Genomic DNA, 25,201 nt, shown 5'->3' with positions numbered 1-25,201 from the left:
CTTGCTAATATATTAGCTAAATGGCAAATTAGCCAAATACAGGTAGCATAATGCTAACATTTTAGCTTACTCTAAATTAGCCAAATAAGGAAAAATGTCAAAATTAGCCAAATACAGATAGCATAATGATACAATGTTAGCTAACTCCAAATTAGTCAAAAAAGGAAACATGTCTAACCCATAAAGACTCAGACCCATTTTTCTTTAAAAATTAAATGATGTGGAATCATTTTGATATTTTTATGTTACACTGATGTCACCATGGGCTCTTGTGGGCTAAATTAGCCAAAAACAACTAGCATAATGCTTAAATGTTAGTTTAACTAAGAATCTGACAAAAAAAATGTAGAAAACCTTAAATTGCTTATTGCTGACTCAAAACTAGCCAAAAAACTGGAAAAGTTTAAATTTGCCAAAAACAGTTAGCTTAATGCTAAAATGTTAGCTAACTCCAAATTAGCCAAAAAAAGGAAACATGTCTAAATTAGCCAAACACAGCTAGCATAATGCTAATATGTTAGCTAAACTCAAAATTTCCCTACAACCCAGCAGTTGCTGAACATTTTAAAGTTTAAATGGTGTCTCCAGCTGAAAGTACATGCAGAAATGTCACAAATTTCAAAGTGCACAAAGTTTTTGAAGGATTTGAGCAATTTCTCATTCATTTCCTATGGTGGCATATTTTTTCAATATATACACTATAGAGTTTATGAATACCAAAAGTGCAGGCAGTTATGTTCTGAATGAGCAGAACATTTTGGTACAATGATTGCTGAAATCGCTGAAAATGTGTTTGAGTTTGTACGTGCTGAAAAATGTAAGTAAAGGAGCAGGAGAATCACTCAAATGTTTTTCTTTTTTGTTGTGTCAATTTATTTGATTGATTTTCCTTTTAGGGGTCAAATGATCTTTATTTTAATGCTTTTCTTGGTGCATGAAAACACAATACACACAGCAGGGTAGTTTTTTTTATTTTTTAAATAAGAATGAGGTCATTAGACCTATTCTTAGCCAAAATGCAGGGACCCTGAGCTTTGCGACAGAGCTCCCACTGCTGGCCTGCTTTTCCATGTTTCCTTCCCATCACATTATCAGCGTGTTACAGCATCACCTTGAGTTAGAGCCTAAACAAAAGCAGCTCAACAGATTTCCCACCAATGAACTCTTTTCTCATCTTGTCTCTCTGCCGGAGGTCATCTGTGCCGAAGATGAGCGCGTTGATGACGCTGAGGAGCGTGACCATGTAGGGGACGTTGTCTGTGGCCTGCAGCTCATTCATGATCACGCTAAAGCGATACTGCTGCATCTTCACACCCTGGAGACCAATAAAATAAATGAAAAAAAAAAATCAAATCTCAGTCAAACTGCCACTAGAGGGCACTGTTGCTGCATCAAAAATGATTGCTTGCCTTGTAGTGATCCAGAGCATCCAGCGCCAGGCGGTGACCATCTGAGGAGAACATGCTGAGGGCAGCGAGGAGCTCAAACACCTGCTTCTTCACCATGATGTTGGAGGTGTCCAGGGCTGTGGGGATATCACAGAGCTGTTTAAAACCTCGTTTCTTTGGCTCCAAACTCCAGCAGGATGCTTTTTCCTAACAACTTTCAAGCTTTTCAAACTGCAAAACTACAGCTTCTCTGCCAATGTTTGTCTGTGAGGCGTCGGGATATAAATAATGATGCGTGTGTCTGAGGATAGAAGTGCTGTGAGATTACATTTTAATGTCCTGACACGATCCTTTTTAATTTGTGTCTGTATATGAGACTGAGAGGAGCGTTATTCATTAACAGAACAGTTATGTAATACAATATATAAGTGGTCTTTCCTTATTCTTCACATCTTACTATATAGAAAATAAATGGCATTTTCTGTCTCCCTTTAGTCTGGAAATGAATAGGAATAAAGAAGTGCTTATGAGAGGGGACGTGAGGTCAACCTTGTGAGAGCTTCCGGATGTATCCCTGGTTCTCTATGATGAAGTGGATCCCGGCGGAGGAGTTCATTACCGCACGGACGCAGCTGACGCATGTGAGCTGCAGCAGAGCGTCCGCGATGCGAGAACACCCTCGCCCGGAGAGCCGGTCCAGGGCCTCCAGGAGGAGGTCCAAGCCGCTCAGCTCCAAGAACTGGACCATCCAGGTCTGATCGCTGCCCTCCAGGCGGCGCTTCAACCCGGAGTAATTGACCACAGTGGGAACCTGCAGCAGCCGGATGCACAGCTCCGGATCAGCGCTTTCCAGGTTGGCTTCCTGCTGCGTGTCGGAGTCCTGCGAGGAGCCCAGGCGACCCCTGACCGCCGCCCACTTCTTCTTCCCATCTGACTTCCCAGACATGGTTGCTGGATCTGCAAAGACATTGTCTCCATTATTTCAACTTCAATAGTGACCTTCAACCAATAAATTAATACACCACAGCTATCTAAGGAAGCAGGCCATAAAAATAAAAGCTTTATCAGAGCGGAAAAGAAAAAGGGAAATGACAGCTAAGCATGCTGGGAGTGAGTAAAACATCAGTCAGCAGTTCACTCTGCCAAAACATTCCAACTAAATCCTGCATGAAAGAGCGTCTCACTCTCTGAACATAAACCGGACAAAGCCAGACTCATCACCGTCTGCTGCACAAAAACATACAACCAAACGGAGAATGTTTATTTGTCTGTTTATCTTTTTAATGTATCTTTATAATGTGCCTGAACAACACAAATTTATCGGTTTGTACAAAAACAAAACAGATTTTCTGATAACAAATATATAGGAAAAAACTATAATTGACAACATTTACAAAAAAGTAGCACTTTGTATTGAAAATATTTCTAAATTCGACAAATATTCAAAAGTTGAAGAAAATCCTAGTTACTGGGCTCTCGTATGACTTAAAAGCTTTAAATGAGATTGTCGGGTAACGTTATCGGGTATCAGGACTTTTGAAGTATTCTTTGTGGCACTCACAAAAGCTGTAGGGCGCCGCACCCGCGCATGACGTGGAAAAAAAAAAAATCGTAGGATCAGAGGAAAATCCAAAGGAAAACTAGCCTGAACGTCCCCCTACCAAAAAAGGACATGATAATTTCTGCTCAAAAATAACTTCATTCGTAATTGTTCTTCTCATGTTGGATACAACTTTTGTCGTGTCCAGCGTGGAGCTAAAGCTCGGCTATTCTTTCCCTCTCCTTCTCTCACATTTTTCTGACAAGACATTTGTTGATTCTGACTGAACAGTCTCGTCCTGCTGCCACTCGGAGAGTGTTACCGTGGCAGCAGGCAGGCAGACAATGGTGTTTTCACAAAGGGCCTTCGCAGTCCCCTTCAAAGAGCTGCTGCGGACACTGGATGTGAAGTGTTTGGAATGCTTCTCAGCCCTTTTGGGCACCTTATCCTGGTGTTTTTATGAAAATTTGTCCAACTACTTGTAATTTTATAAACTTTTAAGTCGGATTTCAACCGTTTTCCGTGCTGTGAGCTGAACTCATCGTGACTCTGAAGGTTCTTAAAGGGAAGCAAAGGACTTTCCCACAACAGGAAATTCACCACTTGACAAAGAAGGCGGCGTGACATCTCAACTTCCCCTTCAGGATTTTTTTCAATTTTTTATGTTTTCCACCATTTTTTCCCAAACAAGCCTAACACACACTTATTTTTTGGTCTGGTTCTGTACATTAGAATAAAATCCTACGTAACACCTGAATTTATTTCCAGGTATTTAAAAAAAACTTGTGTTTTTGCTTTTACGTAGAAGTGGTTTGTCACCTATTTACAACAACAAGCATCAATAGGTTAATTATGATTAGGTAGTTTTTAGCCTAAATCAATGCCGTTTTCTAAGACATAGTTTCTGCAGAAAGGCATTAGAAATTCACTTTTGAGTTTTTGGCGCAGATTAAGCTTTCACCTACTTCCCATCATCCATTTCTCGCTATCTTACACCCCCTCACACTCCCAACTAAGCACTAAAAACTGGAGCGATATGGAAAAAAAATCTATATCATGATATCGATTATTTTATATTACAAAAACGATTTATATCATGATATACCACAATAAAGTATATTTTCAGTTATTTGAAAAAAAGTGGACAAAAATACATTACTTACTTTTCTCTGACTGTATTTTTTCAAGTAGCATGTAACTGAATAGTTACAAATGAGATATGCTGTTAAATGTACAACAGTTTCAAGTTTCTTTGTAGGAAAACACATTTTTGCACAAATGTTTAGCAATAAAAAGGATAAAAATAGAAGACAAATGGCAAGATAGACACTTTTCTATCATCCACACGATATGTATTATCATTAGGGCTCTGAATCACTGGGTACTTCACGATACAATACGCGATAAATGGCTCACAGTAGCGATGATATCGCGATACTGCAATGATTGGTAAAGAATCATCACTAATTACTTACAACATATAAAAGAACACATATTTTTTAGGAAAATAGATCCCCATTTATTTTATAGAGTAAACACAATCGTAATAAACACTTTGTGTCTTAGTTTATCCAACAAATAATCAACACTTTTGTGCAACACTGCCCCCTATCTACCTCCGAAGGAACGTCTCACCAAATGATGACAAATTTAATAATTTATAGCCGTTCAAACGAAAATAAAAATTGATACTTGGTGCAAACGCATCGAAAATCCATTGCAGGACTAAACGTCACAATATATCGCAATGTGGATATTTTGGCACACCCCCCTAATTGTCATGTCCCTCACCGGAGATGTCCAGCCGTTCAGTTTTCAGCCACATTCCAGCTCGGAAAACAAAGACGTTTAAGGATCAAGTCGTTTACAAGTGGGTGTAGACCTCATGGCTTGCCGTAGTAGCTTCTACGTCACGTTTGCACCTGCGCTTGTTCCTAATTCACAACGATTTGGATGCTCAGAAGTTCAATTTTAAGATTATTTTCTTTGTACATGTTCTCCATCATGAGAAAAACACCACAAGAACATGTCAAAAATCCAAGTTCCTTTGATTTTTGTCGTCTGCTGGAGCTCCCATGTACTGCAGGGCTGATTCACAAGCCTACTCATCTGTCCTCAGGTTACACCACCCACACAGCAGCCCACTGCTACTGTACAGCATCAACACATCCAAATGTGCAGCAGCATCTCCACGGATTTGTTTCCTGTGAGACATATGCTGATCTGAGATGATGTCCTGCACATGGCAGCAAAACTAATAACCTATTAGATTTGTGAGGGGAGATGATCAATTAAACCTGAACATTTTCATGTATTTGTTCTGATTAGAGACACTAATCCAAATGATCAGAAAGGAGATCTGTTGGGGCATGTCGAGCCTCAATTTGGGGGACCTACGTAGAAAAACGTCAAACACTCATTTTAAATGCCACAGATAACATCTGCAGATCATCTCCTTGCCTCTCCTCCCTCCTTCGTGGCTGAAGGGAGTGACTGACATGCCTGTTCACTCCTCCAGCGCATCTCAAGAGTTCAAATCTTATGCAATCCATCCACAGCTTTTTTTTTTCTTCTAAATCTAATCCCAGAAAGTCTGCGGATGTCCAACTGTTGAAGGGGTGAGACAAAATTCCTGAAAAGTGGCAAATTATCTGGCAACAAACATTCTTTCTAGCCTCAGATTAGAAGGATTTTTGGACCCTCGAGGGAAAGAAAACATTTTTTTTTTATTAAACGCTGCCACGCAGCCAGTCCGCAGCCAACAGCGCGTCATTAGAGCGGTGAAATTGCGGCATTTAGGGAGCACCTTTAGCACTTTGCGGATTTTTATGAAATACCCAAAGATAACGGAACGGGTTTCATCCAAATAGTGCTTTTTGACGTATGAAATGATAATATAATGACAACAGTTGTGGCTGCTACTGTGCAGATCACCGGTATAGATCGAAGGATGTCTTCTTACCTGAGGATGATCACTTCAAAACCCACTTCGGGATTCCGTGTGGGGGGCAGCACTTCGCCGTCGAAACATTTCCTCCCAAGAAAACGTGAGATTTTCCGAACTCCCGGTGGTTTCGGTTCTACGTGGCGGGCTGGACCGGCTGCTGTGTTGATGGTGCCCCTTTGAAAGCGCCACTGCCCCCGAGCTCTCACTCACTTAAGAAGCCCGTCCGAGAAAAGACGAGCTATACCGAAGTGCAACATCCGGTCAGTACTTTCAAAATAAAACGAATCTCAACAATTGACTGCATGTGGTATATAACTGGCTTTCAGTAGCATTTAAGATAGGAAGTATCCGCTGACTCCTATAGATTTATGTTGAGAAATAAACTGCTGTTACTCAGTCATTATATTTAACCTTTTTCTATCTTCTTTCTAATCTTTTTTTCTTTATTGCAAATTATTCATGTTACAAACTGACCAATGGGAGGGTTGTGGACTTCCAACAAGCTTGCTTGTAATTGGCAGCAGTCGTTGCCATTGAAATGTTGACTAAGACCAACTCGGACCAATCACTATCACCTGGTTCCAAAATGGCGATGTCCGTATAGCACATAAATGGCGACTGAATTGTCTTTATTTCGCTGGAGCCGGAGGTAAGGCGTTTTCTATGCCTTCCCACTGAGTGGTACACATTGACATGAATAAAGATGGACAAAACAAGTCTGTTACCTCGAGTTCCAACGAAATGAAGTCAATTCAGTCGCCATTTTTCCGCAGTACCGATGTCGCCCAATTTCACCATTTCAGGACCAAATAACACTAGCAAACAGTGATTGGTCGGAGATTCTGTCAATCAACTATTTGGAATGTTTGAAGTGGGGCCAGCGGCACTACATGCTCTTATTGGGATCCGTTTATAACTTGAATAACTTTTAAGTTATTCAAGTTATTAAGAAAATGATATAATTAAAAAAAAAAGGTTTAGCAAGAACATGTGAAAAAGAGACACCAGAACAAGAATGGTTGTTCTGACAAACAGAATGATTGAGTAATAGTTTATTTTTCAATAGAAGTCTTTTGGATTTTGGCTTTCTGAGACCAGCGGGTTCTTTCTATTTAGGGGGAGGGGATGATTGGTCCAGTTCTCTATGTGGTACGGTCCGATCCAGTATTTTGAGCATTTCCATTTTAAAATGGACCCATTAAGCCAGACTGTACAATTTTTGGACCCCTGTTACTTGTAGATCCATAGAAAATGTAATAGACCAGTTGACACAATGGCGGACAGTCATTATGACAAAAGAAAACACCAAGAAAGCAGCTGTATTCCTCTTCTCCGTCCGCAATCGTCTCTCAAACAGCATTAAATGTTTAGAATTTTGACATTTAGAAGTTTACAGTGAGTAAATAATAAAGAATAATATGTAACATTTAATGTGCTTTTTTCCCCAGACATAGTTATATATAAATTTTATTTCTGGTTTTCAAATAGATATATTTTTAATTAATTTAGGTAAAAATGTATTTGATGAATTGACAGGACTTTGATGAATAAAAATGTATTTATTGTAGATGCATTTTTATCTATGTGAATAAATGAAAATTACCCATTAATAATAATAATAGTAATGATGATAACAATATTTTGTATTTAATGTCATAAGGGTTTAAAGAATGTTGGCTAATTAGTTGGGCGCCAAACATTTTCACTTCGCTGAATCTGGCCCTCTTTATAATAAAACAACCAAAAAGCGTTTTATTCTGAAAGTGTAAAAGCATCTACTTCCGGTCCTGCTGTTTGTTTTCTTGTGTAACTTGCAGCTGCTTGTGATGCTGGGAGCAGCCAGCAGTTGGGCCCTCTTCCCACAGTCCCCATCCCATCAGCTGATCTGAAACAGAAAGTAGCAACTTAGGAAGAAAACAAATACTTTAGTTCCCAATTTTTGTGTTAGTAATCTGAAAAAAGAAGAAAAAAAAGTAACAATATTTGTATTGTTACTGTATAACAATAATAATAATAATAACAATTGCTGCCAGCATGGAAAACTAAAAAAAAATAAGCAAACAAAAAAACAACACAAACTACCATCTCAAATTGACCCATAATAGGTATAATTTAAAACAAAACACAAGATAAAGAGGGATGGTATTTGCATGGGAAACAATGCCCCTGGCTTTTGTTTGTACTTGAATGCTTTCTAAAGAATTTGTGCTGCTGCAATCCACCGATTGTCATTGTGTTTGTGACTTGGGGCTGTATAACTCGCTAAACTTTCCCTGCCTCAAAGACAAAAACAAGAGATTGCTGTGATGCTTTAAGCAGCCGAGCCACAGCGTGATCCCCTAAAGATGGATTATTCAACATAAAGACAATGGCGCTTCTGTTGGAGAGACAACAGAGAATGCAAAAGCAGATTGAAAACAGAAAGAAAGCAAAATGCATTTGTGTGTTATCCGATTGCAGAGGCATAATATATGAGACTGTCAAGTCAGAACAAAAGCTATTGAGCATCGCAGATGGAGCACTTGTTGAGCTTGTTTTGCAGGGTCAGCCAAAACTCTGGCTGCAGTCAAACTAACAAAACGTAATCTTTAATTAAAGTCAACATCATTGGGATGGTTCCTTTTAAAAACATGGACAGCATGTGAAACAACCCAGAATTTAACCACCAGAGTCAATGCAAAACCCTCTATTATAGGGCCAATTTTTTGTTATTGTATTCCAGGATTGATGCAACCTCCATGACGTGCAGGCTGCTTTCTTGTTAGAGAAATGTGTTTACTTTTAAATGTTAAAAGGAACAGAATGACAATAGTGGTTTCAGTTGCAAAATATTAGTTTTTCTGTGGTTTTGTTATTTATTACACTTTATGGCCTTTTCCTGGTGTTACAATTTAAGGAACCTAAAGGCTTGCAGGAAGGGCTGCAGCAGTTGATTAACTCAGTGAAAATTATCACGAGATAAACAAACATCCGAAAGTAAAAACAATATTTTTTTCATGGAAATAGCATTCATAATCATGAACAAAAATGTTTGTTTCACTCTATTTCAGATGTTTATATGTCATCTGTTATGTTTGCTGTGAATACTATCATGAACTTTTTTTAAATAGTAAAATCACATTATCTTGGCCATGCAGTTAATTCCTATCTTTAATGGAAGTTTTTTTTTTTTTTTCCAAAGTATTTATTTAGATTAAACTAACCCAGACAGGAAGGTCAGAACTGTAAAGTAATACAATCTTCTCGCAAATGAAACCAAAACAAACACTTTAAAACTCAGATAGTACAAATTATATTAAAGGAGCAACATAAATATTATTTCATGTGTACATGTTTAAAACCTTTAAAAAATATCAGCAAATGTTTTTAAGACAGAAAACTTTTGCAAGTGCAATCTGCATTCGGGAAAATCCTCGCCTCGTAACAAAAGAGTCTCATTGTTGTTGCAAGATGTTACTCGCGTGTTTTTTTGTTTTTCTTTATCTCTGAGGCTGAGATAACGTGACCAAAAGACCCCAAAGCACACAGAAGAAAGATTTGAACATTTTGGGTAGTTGAAACTGATGTGCACATAGTAGCAAAATGGCCTGTTGCAGGTTCAGGACATTGCTAATGTCTCCCAACATGCTCAGAAAATTCCAGAATTACTAGTTTCATTGTTCAGCTTCCCATTTTCACATTTTGTGAGGATAGTTTTTGAATATCAAATGTAACAGAAAGTTCAGAAAATTATTTAACCACTCAGGAAAAATTCCTTCTTTATCTACCTCCACCGACCAACAACAACAACAAAAATGCCCAGATCCCTGCGGTAAATTGTCTATTTTTGCTGGGTTATGATATTTTTGGTATGGTGCTGCTTTTGAATCATGTTTTCCTTTCGACCACATCTATCTAAATGATGTTTTATCAATTCATTAAAACTATTGTGCAAAACAAAAGATGAAGAAAATACACCTGCAGTCGCCAGGATTATAACTAAGGAAACATTTCAAAACTGAACCACTATACTATGGAGAAATTGACATAATTTTTTAACAGAATTCGATTAAATAATTGTACTAACAAGCAAAACTAAAAACCATATTAAGAAAAAGAAAAAAAAAATCTAAATAAAGTTACGTTTTCAGATCAGTAGGTGAGTGTCAAAAAATAAGTAAAGTTAAATGGAAAGATAAGGATTCTAAATTAATATTGAATAAACATATTTATTTTTATCTAATAAGAAAAATCATGCAAAAATAAATCAACAACTAATTAAATCTAAAGGCATACGGTATGTGGCTATTTACAAATGTGGAACAAAAACATTTAAAGTTCCCATGAATGCATATGGACCAGTAAACTACATTTCCTAGGGTGCAAAGAGCATCCGGGTTATTGTGAACGTCATATTCATGCGACCCGAGTCTTTCCTGTAGCATGAAACGATCACAACAAATAGTCCAAATAAATTGAATAAACCCTCAAATTCATTTTAAACTTTAAATATTGTAATTTTTTTGTATTTTTTATTTTCATTACATTTGTGAAAGATGTCTGGAAAGGCCAAAGATATCCTACAAATGGATTTGTATGGCTTACTCGGTATCGAGAGTTCTGCCACAACGAAAGAGGTACGTGAATTATTTGTTTAATAAAACATTTTTTCTTTGTTTAAAGGAGAAACATATTCTCGAGTGTTTAATTTTAGGACAAAACTTTAATAAGCTGAATATAAACTGTTTTGATTTCAGGAAGGAGAGAATGCTAATGCTAAAATTTAAAATTTTAACCCTGTTTTTGGATTTTTTATGTGAAATAAAGCTTAAAGTTGAAGCTCTTGAATTAGCAGGGCTTTAAAAACGTTAAGGTAAGGCAACGTTACATATTGCTAGTTATTATTTTAATTAAAAGCCGATTAAATATCAGGGAAACCGGTGCAAGATCGGCTATTTGCTAACGCACAGTGACTGCAGTTAATTGTTCAGGCCACTAGGTGGTGGTATTGTATCAATCAGCTTCTCCAATTCTTTTCATGAAGAACATGGTTAGGATTATGTCAAGGACACTAACATGCATGTGAAACCTATCAATGCATGCATTTAAATGTGCACATGCAGCACAATTATGCAATATAAATATATCTATCATCCATTTTGCAGAAATAGAAATTTTATAGTGTTAAGCAAATTTCTTGTCAACTTTGGCTAAATCTATATCCCTTTAGTTCCTTTCTTAGTCAAAAGTGGTTCACCATAGTGTTTTTCCAATGACCACCCCTGCCTTTGCAATCCTCTGGTCTAAAGGGAATATGCATTTGCTGCCAAAATGAGGGAAGAAGTTAATTTTCTTAACTGGATTTCAAAGTGCTCAACTCCCCAGAGGATTATTGTGGAGGGAAGTGAGGGGTTGTGGCTTGGGCAGGATCGAGGCTCCACAACGGAGAGTGCTGGTTCTGTGAGGTCTGCTGATGGTTGGGAGATATGGTGGACTTCTGTGTAGATGGGAGCTCTAAATCAGTCAAATGTGGGAAGACGCATGTCACCGCACTTGTTTGGCCCACTGCCCTATCCCCACTTTTATACAAGTTGTTTATCGCAGCTTGCATGGAAGAGGCCACTCTCTAGGGTATTTATGCAGGCTTAGCTTGTGAAGAACTTTCTTTGACTTTGGCATATTCCCTTGTGGTTCCCCAAACTTGCCTTCCTGTTATCACCACTGTTGACCTTCCCTTGCGTGTGGCTGGTTGAGACACGTTGGAGAAACGTGCATGTCAGAGCTTATGATTTAATGACTGTAGATGACTGGGGTTTGCTTTATGGTGCTGCTAATGCAGGCTTTTGCTCGGGTCTAGCCACCGGAGTTGTACCTACCACAGATTGCTTTGGTGAAACAATGTCAGGAGCCAGGACCACACAAATCTTCCCGCGGTTATTCAGCTACTCAAATTTTATTCAACCAATTACCTAATGCTTTGCAGTTTGCTGCAGCAACATTTTGAGCTCAACTGTTGGTCACATCTTTGTGGGCTTTTGATTTTTAAGTCTTAATAGCTGTGATCCCGCAGCAAACTGGTGTTTAAGGTTTATTAGTTTTTAAAGAATACCATTACAGAGCAAGAAATTACTGTACAAAACTGTGGAAAAAGATCTCACACATCAAATTTAATGACACACTGACAGATCATTGGAAGGCCTCAGAGTTTCACAGACAAGGAAAGACATTTGTTTGCTGTTTATTTACTTTGTGAAAACTCCATAAATTAGGATTTTGGAAGGAAAATATTGAAGTAAATTTATTTAAACCATGAATTTATCCAAATTAATATGAGAATGTGGGGAGGATATATACTGCCTTTGCTGACAAACTATATTCTTTAAATTCATGATGACATTTTTATTTCAGAACAATCTCAGTACAAATAAAAACCAAAAAGTGTTCACGTTTAAACTATATAAAGGTAAAAAATGTGTGTCTACTTTGAATTCAACGGCCATAAACGCCTCCATAGTTGAGTACAGTAGGGCAAAAAAAGTATTTGTCAGGAACTGGTCAATGACCTGAAAAGAGTTGGGATCACAGCAATAAAAGTTCTTATAGTAATACACGATGTCATCATAAATTCAAATACTGCAGTGCACCAACAGTCTCCCTGCGTAAGCCAGCACACGTCCAGGTCTGTTTAAAGTTGAGTAAAAAAAGTATTTGTCAGGAATTTGGTCAATGACCTGAAAAGAGCTGGGACAGCAGTAATAAAGTTTTCTATAGTAACAGACTGTCATCATAAATCCAGATACTGCAGTGCACCAATAGTCTCCCTGCTTAAGCCAGTACATGTCGAAATTAAAAATGTCAAAAATTAAAATTCTGTACAAGTATTTTATATAGTATCTCATCTCAAAAATGCATTCTATAATAATTTGTTGATATATACAGTAATATTACTTTAAAATCCTTGTTTTTAATGTTATTTATTTACACTAAATCTAAAATATGTACTAGCAGGTTTTTTCCTAACATTTGATTCATAATCTTTATAATCTGTATATATTAGATCAAATTTAATATATGTTCAAATGTCTTTATTTTAGATCATAAACTTTTTTTTAATACTGTCACTCTGCTGATAAATCTGGATTTGAATTCGTATGATCTCAGCCTCATGTCACGTGTGATAAAAACACATATTTTAGCTTCAGGTTTTTTAAAATGACAGCAGAGGATTTGTTTGTATCGCTTTGTTTCCTAGAGAGCTTCACGTTTAAAAGAAACCCCTCCGTGTTTTTTCTTTTTTCATGACAATATTACAATTATTTGACACAATCCAGACTTCCCTCTAACAGTAATTGGTTACATAACCGATGCAATTTGGTTGGATTTAATGTTGTTTGTCGTTTGGGTGCTAGGAAACAAAGCAGAGGCTTTTTTTTGGCCTTTTTCCCTGATATGATCAGTGATGATGCGCTGAAATGTTTTTTTTATTAATGTTATGAGATTTGTGCCAGAGAAGACAGAAAATGCTAAGTTGATGCGTTGGAGGTTCAGAATGATGGATGCAATTATGGCTAATTCTGCAAATGCACAGCCTCCCCAAAAAACAACAAAAACAGTCACAACCATGTGATCTATCCTGCAGATCTACACAGAAGGGTTGCATGGAAACGGACCCCAAACAACTTTTCAAACAAATAAAGTTTGGTGTTAAATGTACTTATTTAGACCGAACTGAGACGGAGAAATAAAAGAAAGATTGGGAACAAACAGATGTTTATGCTTACTATAGTAATGCTTCCTCTTCTTCAGTATTTAAATAAAACAGCTGATTTATCATTATAAGATAATAGACATAAAGTTCAAGGGTTGGAGCATAAAACCGTCTTCCTGCAGAGGTTTAGTGATTGTACACTGGACAGTGGTCTAATGTGTCCTAGTTTACCGACTTTGCTGAGTTGTTCTCTAAAAAGCTGCACCCTGAGGGATTACCCTATTGTACTCGCTCGCCGTAAAGTCAGCTGCATGTGCTTTGGCTTGCATTGTAAAGTTAAAATTGTGCTTAAGGACTTTCTGGGAAACGCTGCGTATGCCAGAAGACAAATGTAAATGTTTCCCAGACATGAAGGAAGGCGCTCCCACTTTCTGTGGCCTGTAGCGTGCTGGCAAGAGATTGATTTACGCAAAGGCAGGAAAACACACGGAGCATTTGAAAGTCTGATTGGGGCTGTTGGGGGGAGTCTATGTATGTTTGGTTTAGCTTAAATATCTGAAGATATATCATGCAACAACTTCCTAATGCATCGGAATATAAACGTTTTCTATTTTCTTTAGTCTGTCATTCCGTTTAGTCTTTATTTCTTTAATATTTTTGCATTTCTTTGAGAAATTATCATTTATTTTTTTCTTCACTTGAAGTGAATAAAATAGATCCACTCCTACATTTATACATACACAAAATAATGTTATTAAATCAGAATCTAGAGGTGAGAAACTCCTGAATCCGTTTGGATCCACGAAGATTGCTGTCTAAAATTAAGCAGAAATTAATCAAATAGTGATGAGGAGTGAATTTAAATTGCTTTAAAAAATATTTTTTCCATAACTTTTATTTGCAAAACTATTAAAACCTACGTAAAAAAATAAAAGAAATTAGTAGACCTGCACAATAAATCAACATTTTATCGACTTTGCAATATTATTAAAATATCGTTAAAAATATTGCAATATCACAATATTAAAAAACTTCTAAAATGTAAATGTTTAAATGATAACAAAACACTTATGTAAAAGAATTTGATCATTTTTTTCCCCAACATAACAGATCTCAGCTGTCTCCTATTGAGATAAGCCCACCAGATCATTTTAGATTTTTGTTATTTACAACTGGATGTTATCTTGTCATATTAGAACACAGTCTCATTCCCAACTCATATTGACGCATGGTTAAGGACCTTCCGCGTCAAAGATGGTCCTTTTTAGCGTCCCCCCACTTGTCGTTTTTTGAAGTCCAATTAAACCAAGGCTCCCCAACCTCCGGGCTGCAAACCGGCTCTGGTCTGATACTGGAACGTGGACCGCAGTGGTATACCTTAACATTAACCTGGTACCGGACTTGGATCAGTACTAGTTCTGGGCGCAGTACCACATGCGAACCAGGCTAGGGTCAGGGTAACGGGACTGGCCGCGTCCAGAAGTTCAGGCCACGTTAAAAAGTTACGTTTTTAAAGTTTTAAAAATTGTGTGTTCAATAAATGTTTATCCTTTTCGGCGAGTAACCTAAGTTGTGTTTGGGATTTTGACCTCCTGTGTGATGGAGTTTGACGAGTCAATAATGCATTATATAATTGAAGATCAATTAATTAAAGGATTTTTAAGATGAATTCTGTTTAAATTCTAATCCAAAATGGTCAAAAAGATGTTTATTTAGGAATAACGAGATATGATTGAGAAAACGTATAAGTAAAGTAAAACTGTGTGATGTAATCAATCATAATTATTATTTTTGTGTTTCTTTCCCAGATTAAAAAAGCTTACAGACAGAAGGCCTTGACTTGTCATCCGGATAAAAATCCAGACAACCCAAAAGCAGGTGAGTTTACCTTTTTATTGACTTTTTGCTCTTGGAAACCAAAACTGTGTCAAGATTTTGTTTGATGAAGCTCCAGCATCAGGTTTGTTCTCCTGAGTTTATTAGAGAACTCCTCCAGACTATAACAGGCTGACTCAACCGTCACCATCGCGCTGCTGTTCCCTCTCGCTCTCTCCTTCCACTCGCATCTCAAACCCAGATGCAGACAATTACAGACGGAATTTTTCATCATTTTATTTGTTAGGATGAGAACAAGCACCTTGGACAAAACGGTCATGAGCTATGTTTTCAAGTGAGGCTTATGCGGTTGCTGGATGGCTCCCTGAAATTCTTTATGTCAGGGGGAAAAAATGGGGAAATTGGTAGTTAGGAGGTTGAGGGGGGGGGATCATACAAAAGCAGGGGGTCGGTTTTCCCGAAATGGAAAAGAATTGGTTTGGAGTTCCTCAACATTGGAGCCTGCACATTGACAGACTTGGCCCGCATCGCACGAGAGCAGAGGAACTCTTCAGACTCGCAGCACTCCAGGGGAAGGTTGCATGCATGTGAGAGGTAACTGCAGGGTCAGGATGTCTTTCTGGCTGCAGAACCCCCCCTTATATTCTATAATTTCCCCCAAGCCACTATGTTGTGACACATTGAGCTGCCTTGTGGCTATTGCAGATCCACCCACCCCCAGCTTGGATTTCATTCTTGTCCATTATAGCCGTGAAAGTAACCTGACAGCCTTTGCTAGCAGCACGATCTCTGCAGCCTTCTGCCAGTCCCTGCAGAGAGTAACAGTATCAGCCTCTTCGGACTCCCATAAGTGAATGATTAAGCTTGGCTTGTATGCTGCTTTTGTGGTCTGCCCGGAGTTTTTAGTGTGTGAGATGACAGCTGGACTAGTACTGTTCGTGACAGTTGTTTTAATGGAAGCTGGATAGGAGAGAGGACAGAACAAACAGGTTCAGGAAGATTCATCTCTCAGTCTGGCTTTGCTGCACGTTCCACAACATATTTTAGGGAAGATGAGACTCTGCAAATCTTTTGGAAACATTTATCAGGTTGGCATCACGTTTTACCAACGATTTACAAATAGAGTTTGGTTAAAAATGGATTAATCCAGCTGAATCGATTTTAGAAAACTCATTATTGATGCATCGAATCAATAAAAATATATTTTGACAGATTTTTTTTGCATATTTCAGACAAAAATATTTTTTTTTGTTAGTTTTTTAATATAAAAAATCTAGTGTATTCACAAAAGACCATCTTTTTCTTCAGTTTAAGTCAAAAATAAAATAGAAGTTTAACAAATTCTGAATTGGAACCCAAAATTAAACTTGTGAATTGATTTCATAGTCATGCAGTAACACACAAACCTAAAAGAAACTAGTCCAATCTTATAAAAACATTGTTTTAATCAGAAAAATGTCCGCCTTGTCTTCTTTCTGTTGCTGCAGCTGAATTATTCCACCAGTTATCCCAGGCTCTTGAAGTTTTAGCTGATGCTGCTGCAAGGGTAAGAAAGCCAACAGTATTTTCTTAATGTGTAAAGTACATCCGTCTAAAGAAAACACCTCCTGATGATTAATGCTGTCTGCAGGCTGCTTATGACAAAGTCTGTGCTGCCAAGAAACAAGCAGAAGAAAGAAACAGGAAACTAGATGATAAGAGGAAGAAAATTAAACTTGGTGAGTCTTTTTTTCTTCAGATTCATTCATTAATCTCAGTTTTTTCATAGTTCTGTATTATTTTTTTTTTAAGAAATTGTGCTTTACAGTAAAAAATTTAAAATAAAATATGTCTGTCACCATGAAGGTTATTTATTGGTGTTTTTTAAAAAAAAATAAACAGACTTGGAGGCCAGAGAACGACGAGCAGAAGCCCAGAGCCAGGAGGAGGTGCAGGTTACCAGAACCCTAGAAGAAGAGGTGAGAAGGGTTAAAAGAGATACATGGAGATAGGACTGGCGGATGTAAAACAAATTTAAAGTCTCACTTTGATCATTTTTTGTAGTTCGAACCATCTCAGTCTGGCCTCTCTCGTACTTCTCTGTCACCTCATGCAATATCGCAGTTCCTCTCTGGGCATCCTGTCATAAGCTTTCTCCAGATCTACAAACACATTATAGCTCTTTATGTCCTGTTTTACAATGATTTGAATAACAAAATACTCAGAAATACAAATTTTCTTAATATATGTCTTCCATCATGAGGAAAAATGCCACAAAAACATGTTAAAAACACCAAAAACACAATTTTAATCAGAGTGGGTCTTTAAGCACAAGCAGATATTTAACCTCAATTTGACCAAATACTTTATTAGGAATTTAAATGTTACAATTCTTTGGAATTCCATCACGAGCCATAGATATCTGACTGTCACAAGTTCATTTAGTTGATTTTCTCTCTATTTTTTTAGAAGTTTAATTACTAAAAGTATGGAAAATCATAAAAAAATGTTAAAAATAATTTATAATTCATATTGTTAAAATATTATAAAACCTACACTGATTTAAGTAAATTATGCCAGAGAATATTATTTTAACACATTTCTGCAAATATAAGCACCAAATGCAGAAGCTGCTCTAGGAAATCCTTTTGAATCTGAGATATAAATGTTACACTTTTCTGAGCTAAATTAAGCAATCGAGGACAATTCCTGCAAAAACACTAACAGTCAATCGTCCAGTTTTAAATATTCCGTATTTATAGTAATGTGTTTGTGTGTGAAAGATTGCCCGGTTAAGAGAGGAAGGATCCCGACAGCTCGAGGAGGAACAGAGGCTCATCAGAGAGCAGATTCAGAGGGAGCGAGAAGAACATCGACAAACTGGAGACTACTCTCAGAGAAGTACGCTCTCTTTTAATAATAATCCATGTTTTTTCTTCCCTCTAAACCAAATATGTTCATTGGAGCCATGCAATGGCGTGATGAATCCAGCTTATTTGATCATTCTTGCCTTTTTACTGACTGTCCTGTAACCTCTGGTCTATTTAACCGCAGCAGCCACAAGAAACCCTGTGGTTTAACAAATATTATGCAAGAAACGGTCAATAATAAAACGAGAAGAGAAGACGCCTAATTTTAGGCACTTGGCAGTAACACAACTCTGCAAATATGCACAGGAATGCCAAGCTTTAAACATGTACACATCACTGTCCGTCAGCTTTAACCTCCTAATACTTTCTGCTCTTAATCGTTCACTTGAAAGCAGCTGGAAAATCTACCTTATTGTTAAGTCTGTGTATGCACTAATCTTTTATTAATGTTACTTTGCAGATTCGGGAGTGAAAACTGGCGCAACCCCCAAACTGAAGGTAAGCTTTACTGTAATGGGCTTTTAATTAGGGGGACAAGATTGAAAGTTGGAAAGATCAGATGGAAAGTGAAAGGGGCTCGTTACATGTTCAGGTGGAACTCCTCCAACTGTGGTGAAGTGCTAACAGGAAATCAATGGGATTTTAACAGACATTAGTTAGATTTTTTTTTATGTGCAGACCACATTCATAGTCTTAACCTCAGTGCATTCCTCAAGATCAACTCAAAGACTTGAGAGGATCCATGTAAAAGAATTCTGGCACTGACAGCACCTGAATGGATTAAAGAACGCTGAAGATGATAGATTATATGTTTATAGATTATAGGATTTTACATTTGATAGCCACCTTGCATTGCAGCATTCTTTTATGATATTTGTTCAGCCAGAAAAAAAAAAATCAACCCTCAAAATGGACAATTTCACATCTGAGATTCTTTGATTTTTAGAGAGGACCCACTCTCATTATCTATTCAATATTTTTATAGTTATTATAATTCTGCTGATTTTAAACCCAAATTAAGGGATCTATTTGTCTACAAGCGAATGCATCAGAATGGAGCAGAACAGGGAGCTTGCGTATTTTGTACATCACAAAAATTTGTAAATTTTCTTCTGCTCCTGATTCACGATTTAATCTTAATTTGAGAAAAATGCTACAAGAACATTTTAAAACACAATTTTCATTGGAGTGGATCCTTGAGCAAAACAGCAAATAGAAAGCAACATAATGAAATAAAATGTTCTAATGTGAAATACAAAACAGATCAGTCACGTATTTATCCTTAAACTCAGGAATTTGATGTACAGACTGAAATAGAAATGCTCAGTACTCCTCTTCCTTTAAACTATAAATTATTGACTTTTTTATATTTTCTTTTAATCTGAACATTTTCCCAAATTTAAATGTTTTCTTATCTGTTTTAGAAAAACAGTTTCAGTAGATTTTACACCCTAATATGCAGAATAAACAATTTTGGGCCCAATACTAACCCCTGTGGGACTTCCCAGGTTATGTTTACAATGCCTAACCATAATGACTCTCTGAAACATTTGCTGCTTAATTAATATTTACAAAGAATGTAGCATCTGCTTCCAGCTTTTTAAAATATAGGTGGAGCATGTTTTGTATGCCCTTAAGAATTTAGCTATAAAATACGTAACTATGTCTTTTTTATTCAAGAACCATGTTTGAGAACTTGATTCTTTAGTAGATGAGTCCAGGTGGGAAGTTTCTCGCGCTCGTCCACCACCCTTAGCGTGGATGGAAATTGACTGCAGGTCTTGCAGGTGGTTGACTGGTGACGTTCTAGCTCGCTCTCCTGTAACTCCAGTTTGACCCGATGGTTTTCAGGAGTCTGTACTTCATCAAAGCCCGTCCTGTCTGGCACTCGGTGCCTCCTCTGCAGCTGAGTTTAATCATTTGTCTGCAAAAAAGATTCGACGTGATCATGCACTCCTTCAGCTGTTAAATCCTCGTGACTAATATTGGCCTCTCTTCCCTCTGTCCCTCCCGCTTTGTCTTCCTTCCAGCTGAAGTGGAAGTGTAAAAAAGATGACGAGATGAACGGGGGCTACTCTCACGACATTCTTTTTAAACTGCTACAAAAGGTAGGCATCCAGAAAATCAACAGTGGATCATTTATTAAAACTACCACACCTGTACTGTAAAATATTATCTAGACATTTGTGATTCTAACAAATCTGACCACGGAGCCAGCTCATGCTAGAGATTTGTATGGCATCAGTGCTGTAGATTGTTTACTCTTTTCTTTAACAACAAGGCCTATTAAGTTTTGTTGCAGTGAAAGTGCTCAGGGCAATGTTGAACTGCCCATTAAAAGCCACGCACGGCATCGTTTGTGCCCCGCTTACCAGGTGGTTAAACAGTGCCAAGGGAGGAATAAGGAAATGCGCTCTTCTCATGCAACGCACTACCACCTTATGTCATGAGGAATTTTCAATAAGGGGGGTGGGTTAGAGTGAGGTAAGGATGGGGCAAGTGTCAGGGATGTCAAGCTGGCAGGAAACACGGATTTGAAATTTATCCTCGGCACGCATCTAGTCAGGATTTAGTCATGAGCTGGAGTGAGAAAGTTGCTTAAGCAAAGGGAACACGTTTTAGAATAAAAAAAAACAGTTCAAGCTCCAGTGAGTGACAGTTAATGGCTTGGGTAAATGGAAATAGCCTCTGCTGCGTGGGAAAGCGAGGACCGTTGTGTGTGTTCGTGTAGGAGGACATGTGTGGACTTGTGTACTTTGGCAGCTCAAAATAATAAATCTATGTTGAGGGGGTAAAAATATGTTAAGATATTTATATTTTTTGAAATAGAAGCCTTTTGAGAGTCTCCTTTGTCTCTGTTGGCTCCAGAGTGTCCTCGGTAAGTATTCCTGTTCCTGGACTTTCCCAGGGAGCTGCGTTTGTCCAGAAGCGAGAGAGGCCACATCACTCCTACTCATTGCTCCCATGTCCAGCTCTGGTGGAGGTCAGCAAAGATGAGTGTTAATGCGGTTACCAAAAAACTGAACACATTTGCGATAAAGTAATAATTTTCTACGGAAAGAAAAAGAAAAGTGGCTCTCTTTCTTGTTCATTTTTTGACCTGTGGCGAGGCACTTTATCGAGTAGCTGAAACGACAGCATCCGGCCTTCTTTTTTTTAACCCTCACATCTTGTCTTGTTTCCAAATGCCCGTGTAGTCGAAACTTTTGTTCAGACGTGTTTTGAATTTTCAGTTCCGCAGATGTTTTGTATTTTTACGGTTATGGTTTGTCCTCTGAAAGGAAAATTTGAATGTTCTGCCTCTTTCCTCTTCCCCTGTTCCCTCTTCTGTGTCTTGTAGTACGGGGATGTTTTGAATCTCATTGTGTCGAGTAAGAAAAAGGGGAGCGCCGTGGTGGAGTTTGCATCCGTAAGAGCAGCTGTAAGTACCCCATGTTTGTTCACGGAGTCTCTGAAGGACACATGTGGATGAAATGTTCAACACATGCTTAAAAGGCTTGAGTCAGACTCTTGGTTTTGGTTTTTGTTTTGTGAACATGGTCTCTTATTCTGTTGGAACCACTGGACTGGGGAACCAGACATTGGGCACCAGCGTCTGGTCCTTCAGGCCCCACATGTTCGTTTTTGTTGTGGTTTTCTCTTGTTGCCACAGCCTTTCAGAAAAAGCAGTCTGTTACTATGCAGCATTAGTACCGACATTTCTAAGTTTCTTTCTTTTGTTCCAAATCTAGAAATATCATTTCAATTATTTCAAGAACCAACTGGTTATCCATCAGAGAATTCATCGACACTTTTGCCTTCCTTCAGGAGCTGGCTTTAAGCAATGAAAGTGGCTTGAGTGGGAACCCCATAAAGATTTCATGGCTGGAAGGGAAACCTGAGCCAGTCGCCTCAGCATCTCCATCCGGCCAGTTTCTGTCCTCACAGGTACTTGTCTGAACACGGTGATGCTTTGCTGTCTTTCTCTCATCCAGCTCCTTTTTTAGTTTTTACTTTCACATCGGTGGTGAAAGCATGGCTGCAGGCCTCGCAGTCCTTTCGTCTAGCCATGTTTGGGTAAGTGGACCTCAGTTTATTTGTTTTGGGGTTGTGAGGCACCGGGCTCGGCCCTGGCCCACAATCCCCTTGTTGGCCGCTCATTAATGGAAATAACCTACGAGACCCCAGGAATTCTTCACTCTGCACAACAGCCCCAAAAGGCAGTTTGCAGTAATGGATGTCTGGCACGTGAGACTGACTCAATGTCTCAGCTGTTGCCAAGTGAGTTTATACTTGTAGTGCTATTTATGAAAAGTGCCAGTTTTATGTTGTGATCTCATTCATCATATTGATCCTCATGTTAGGATATTTTGTTGTCGGGGTTTCTATTTCTGCTCTTTGAGTACGTGTTAGTTGCACTTCTTCTCTATTATAATTATCTATTATGTCATTTGAAAAAAAAATCAATAATGAAGTCATTTCCTTCTTAAAATGTCTATATTACATGGCTGACACATTACTTTCCTGTCCAAGGACAAACTGAGCTCAACAGGATCCACTGAGAACGGAGCAACTTTTCATATTTAATAGGAAGTAGCATCCAGTTTTACCAAATTAATTTATAATGTTTGGCTTTAAGGATGAGAATTGCACAAGATTGGAGGCAATGGAGGTTTTCACCCTTCAGCTCAGTGTGTGGCGTCAGACCACCTGCCTGAGGTTAGAGCCTGACACTTGAGTATGCGCACTGGGACTTGTCTTACAAATCCCTTTTAAATGTTACTATAGTAACTGGGTTTCCTGGTGTTTTCCTTCAGTTAAACAAGAATAAAAACATTACTTTGGTCGGGGGATTTTCAAACCAACTCAGGCGCCACATGATATTGTAGAAATTGCATGTGTCCATTCACAGCTGGCTTTGGATCAGTGGACGCTTGAGTCATTTCAGAGGGTAAAAAGTAATTAGACGGCATAGTTATCTTTTCTTGACTTTATCTTGGATCGGAATATCTGATCCCTCCTCAGTGCCTCAGCATTAGCCAGCTAAGGCGGATAGGAGGTTAGTGTTTGTGGTTCTGCTTCTTCAGCTTTGGTGTCAAAGTGAGTCAGTGAGTCTGGGTCTAGAGAGCTTAGAGACACAGATGAGCTCAACTTTCCTTTCTTTTTAGCTTAATAAACATATTTGAAGCTAAGGAAGATATTGAAAGTGGAGAAGAAATATGACACAACTCACTTAGGATTCTGGAGAACTGGAACATTAAGAAGTACCGAGAAGTGTAAATATTTACACAGAGTTTATTAAAAGTACTTTCTCCTTTTTTTCCAATTTGTTCAGAAAGCAGAGAAAATATCGATCTGTCTCTTTTTTCACTTATCCAGTTAATGTCATGTAATTTAACGATTAGTTGCACTTTTCCGTGAAGAAATGGATGTATGAAATTGGTTAATTTCAAATAAAAGTTGCTTATTTGCAATAAGAAAACAGTACCAGTCAGACAAATGGATAAAATATTTTCCAGGATCTTTGTATTTTTGTAGTGGATTCCTTGGGGTAGTTTCAGAAAGCCTGACAAACTGTGGATTCCACAGCTTGTGATGGAACCCTCAGACCCTCATAAACGTGGATCCATAGCCTGACGGTCTGCTATGTCCCTGCCAGACTTGAAGTCATGGCTTCCAGGAAGATGATGCCATCATAAATCAGTGGCTTCATGGTTTACTGTGCAGTTTACCATCAATTATTTAAAGGAAATCTAATGCACGGGAATTAAGTCGGTTCATGTCTCCCTCTTCCAGAGTCACTGCAGCATTGTTACAACACAAACCAGATGCCAGATCGACATTTTTTGAGTTGTTTTTCCAATCCACGGGTTTACTGGAGCCTGGAAGGTTCTCACATTGAAAGGATTCTTTGTATGGAAGAGATGCATATAGGCTATGGTATAGATGCAGTCATATCAAGTCTGGTGGTTTTTTGTGGCAAGAGCTGCTTTTTTTTCAAAAATCAACAGCTTTTGGTCTTTCACAGGCTTTTGACTTTAAAGAAGAATTTTTGTAAATTTCTTAATGTTATGTTGAACTTGTGTTGTTGAGCCCAAGTTTGCATTAGTTAAGTGCATTATATTACCATAGGTTATAGGCCCATCCATTCAAATGATCAGAATCAGGTGTACTTCTTCCATGACCTGTTCACAGGTGTATAAAATCAAGCACTCAGGCATGCAGACTGTTGTTACAAATATGTTAGGAACGTTTTAGCTTTTTTGGCTAATTTAGCATCTATTGAGTTTTCCATCCATCCATTTTCCTGGATGGGGGTGCCGGAGCCTATCCCGGCTACTGAAGGGTGAAGGCGGGGTACACCCTGGACAGGTCGCCAGTCTGTCACAGGGCCTCAATCACACACACATTCACTCTGACATTCACACCTAGGGGCAATTTAGAGTCACCAATGAACCTATGAAGCATGTTTTTGGACGGTGGGAGGAAGCCGGAGTCCCCAGTGAAAACCCACGCATGCACGGGGAGAACATGCAAACTCCACACAGAAAGGTCCCAGCCGGGATTCGAACCGGGGCCTTCTCGCTGTGAGGCAAGAGCGCTAACCACTGCGCCACCGTGCAGCCCTCTATTGAGTTTTTTTTTAGATAATTCTGAATTAAGCTAATAATTGAGCAATGTTCTAGCTGCTTTGTCTATTTTGGCGTATACTGAGGGTTTTAGGGCTAATTCTGAATTAAGTTAGTACTTTAGCAATATGCTAGCTCTTTGGGCTATTTTGGCATATTGAGGTTATTAAAGCTATTCTGAGCTAAGCTAGTATTTTAGCAACATGCTAACTTTTTTTTTTGGCCAAATTAGCATCTACGGAGGTTTTTTGGGGTAATTTTGAGTTAAGCTAGTATTTTAGCAATGTGCTAGCTTTTTGGCCAATTTGGTATATACTGGGGATCTTTGAGCTATTTGGAGTTAAGC

At 38.3% G+C, this 25,201-nt stretch overlaps 2 protein-coding genes across 5 annotated transcripts in view; one reads left to right on the top strand and one right to left on the bottom strand.

The window, feature by feature from the left end:
* Nucleotides 1–6,086, bottom strand: part of inf2 (inverted formin 2) — a 12,659-nt gene extending 6,573 nt beyond the window's left edge. For 3 of the 4 annotated variants that reach the window (XM_024265772.2, XM_024265780.2, XM_024265789.2), the window contains exons 1-4: nt 5,891–6,085; nt 1,938–2,345; nt 1,410–1,525; nt 1,156–1,315 (exon numbers count right to left, since the gene is read on the bottom strand). In XM_024265772.2, coding sequence (XP_024121540.1) covers nt 1,156–1,315; nt 1,410–1,525; nt 1,938–2,334 — 673 coding nt within the window. In that variant the 5' untranslated portion in view covers nt 2,335–2,345; nt 5,891–6,085. Of the gene's footprint in view, nt 1–1,155; nt 1,316–1,409; nt 1,526–1,937; nt 2,346–5,890 lie in introns of all 4 variants that reach the window. The other variant, XM_024265762.2, reaches the window with a different exon arrangement.
* A 4,127-nt stretch (nt 6,087–10,213) lies between these two features.
* The window catches only part of dnajc17 (DnaJ (Hsp40) homolog, subfamily C, member 17), a 28,899-nt gene continuing 13,911 nt past the window's right edge, over nt 10,214–25,201 (top strand). The window contains exons 1-10 of the mRNA XM_024273630.2: nt 10,214–10,491; nt 15,371–15,440; nt 16,886–16,944; nt 17,029–17,116; nt 17,280–17,356; nt 18,161–18,278; nt 18,708–18,745; nt 20,278–20,355; nt 21,588–21,668; nt 22,055–22,174. Coding sequence (XP_024129398.1) covers nt 10,411–10,491; nt 15,371–15,440; nt 16,886–16,944; nt 17,029–17,116; nt 17,280–17,356; nt 18,161–18,278; nt 18,708–18,745; nt 20,278–20,355; nt 21,588–21,668; nt 22,055–22,174 — 810 coding nt within the window. The 5' untranslated portion in view covers nt 10,214–10,410. The remainder of the gene's footprint in view (nt 10,492–15,370; nt 15,441–16,885; nt 16,945–17,028; nt 17,117–17,279; nt 17,357–18,160; nt 18,279–18,707; nt 18,746–20,277; nt 20,356–21,587; nt 21,669–22,054; nt 22,175–25,201) is intronic.

The sequence above is a fragment of the Oryzias melastigma genome, linkage group LG22, assembly GCF_002922805.2.
Source record: "Oryzias melastigma strain HK-1 linkage group LG22, ASM292280v2, whole genome shotgun sequence".
In the NCBI taxonomy this organism is placed as follows: Eukaryota; Metazoa; Chordata; class Actinopteri; order Beloniformes; family Adrianichthyidae; genus Oryzias; species Oryzias melastigma.
Note: the sequence above shows the minus strand (reverse complement) of the source record. Positions and strands in the feature narration are given on the sequence as shown.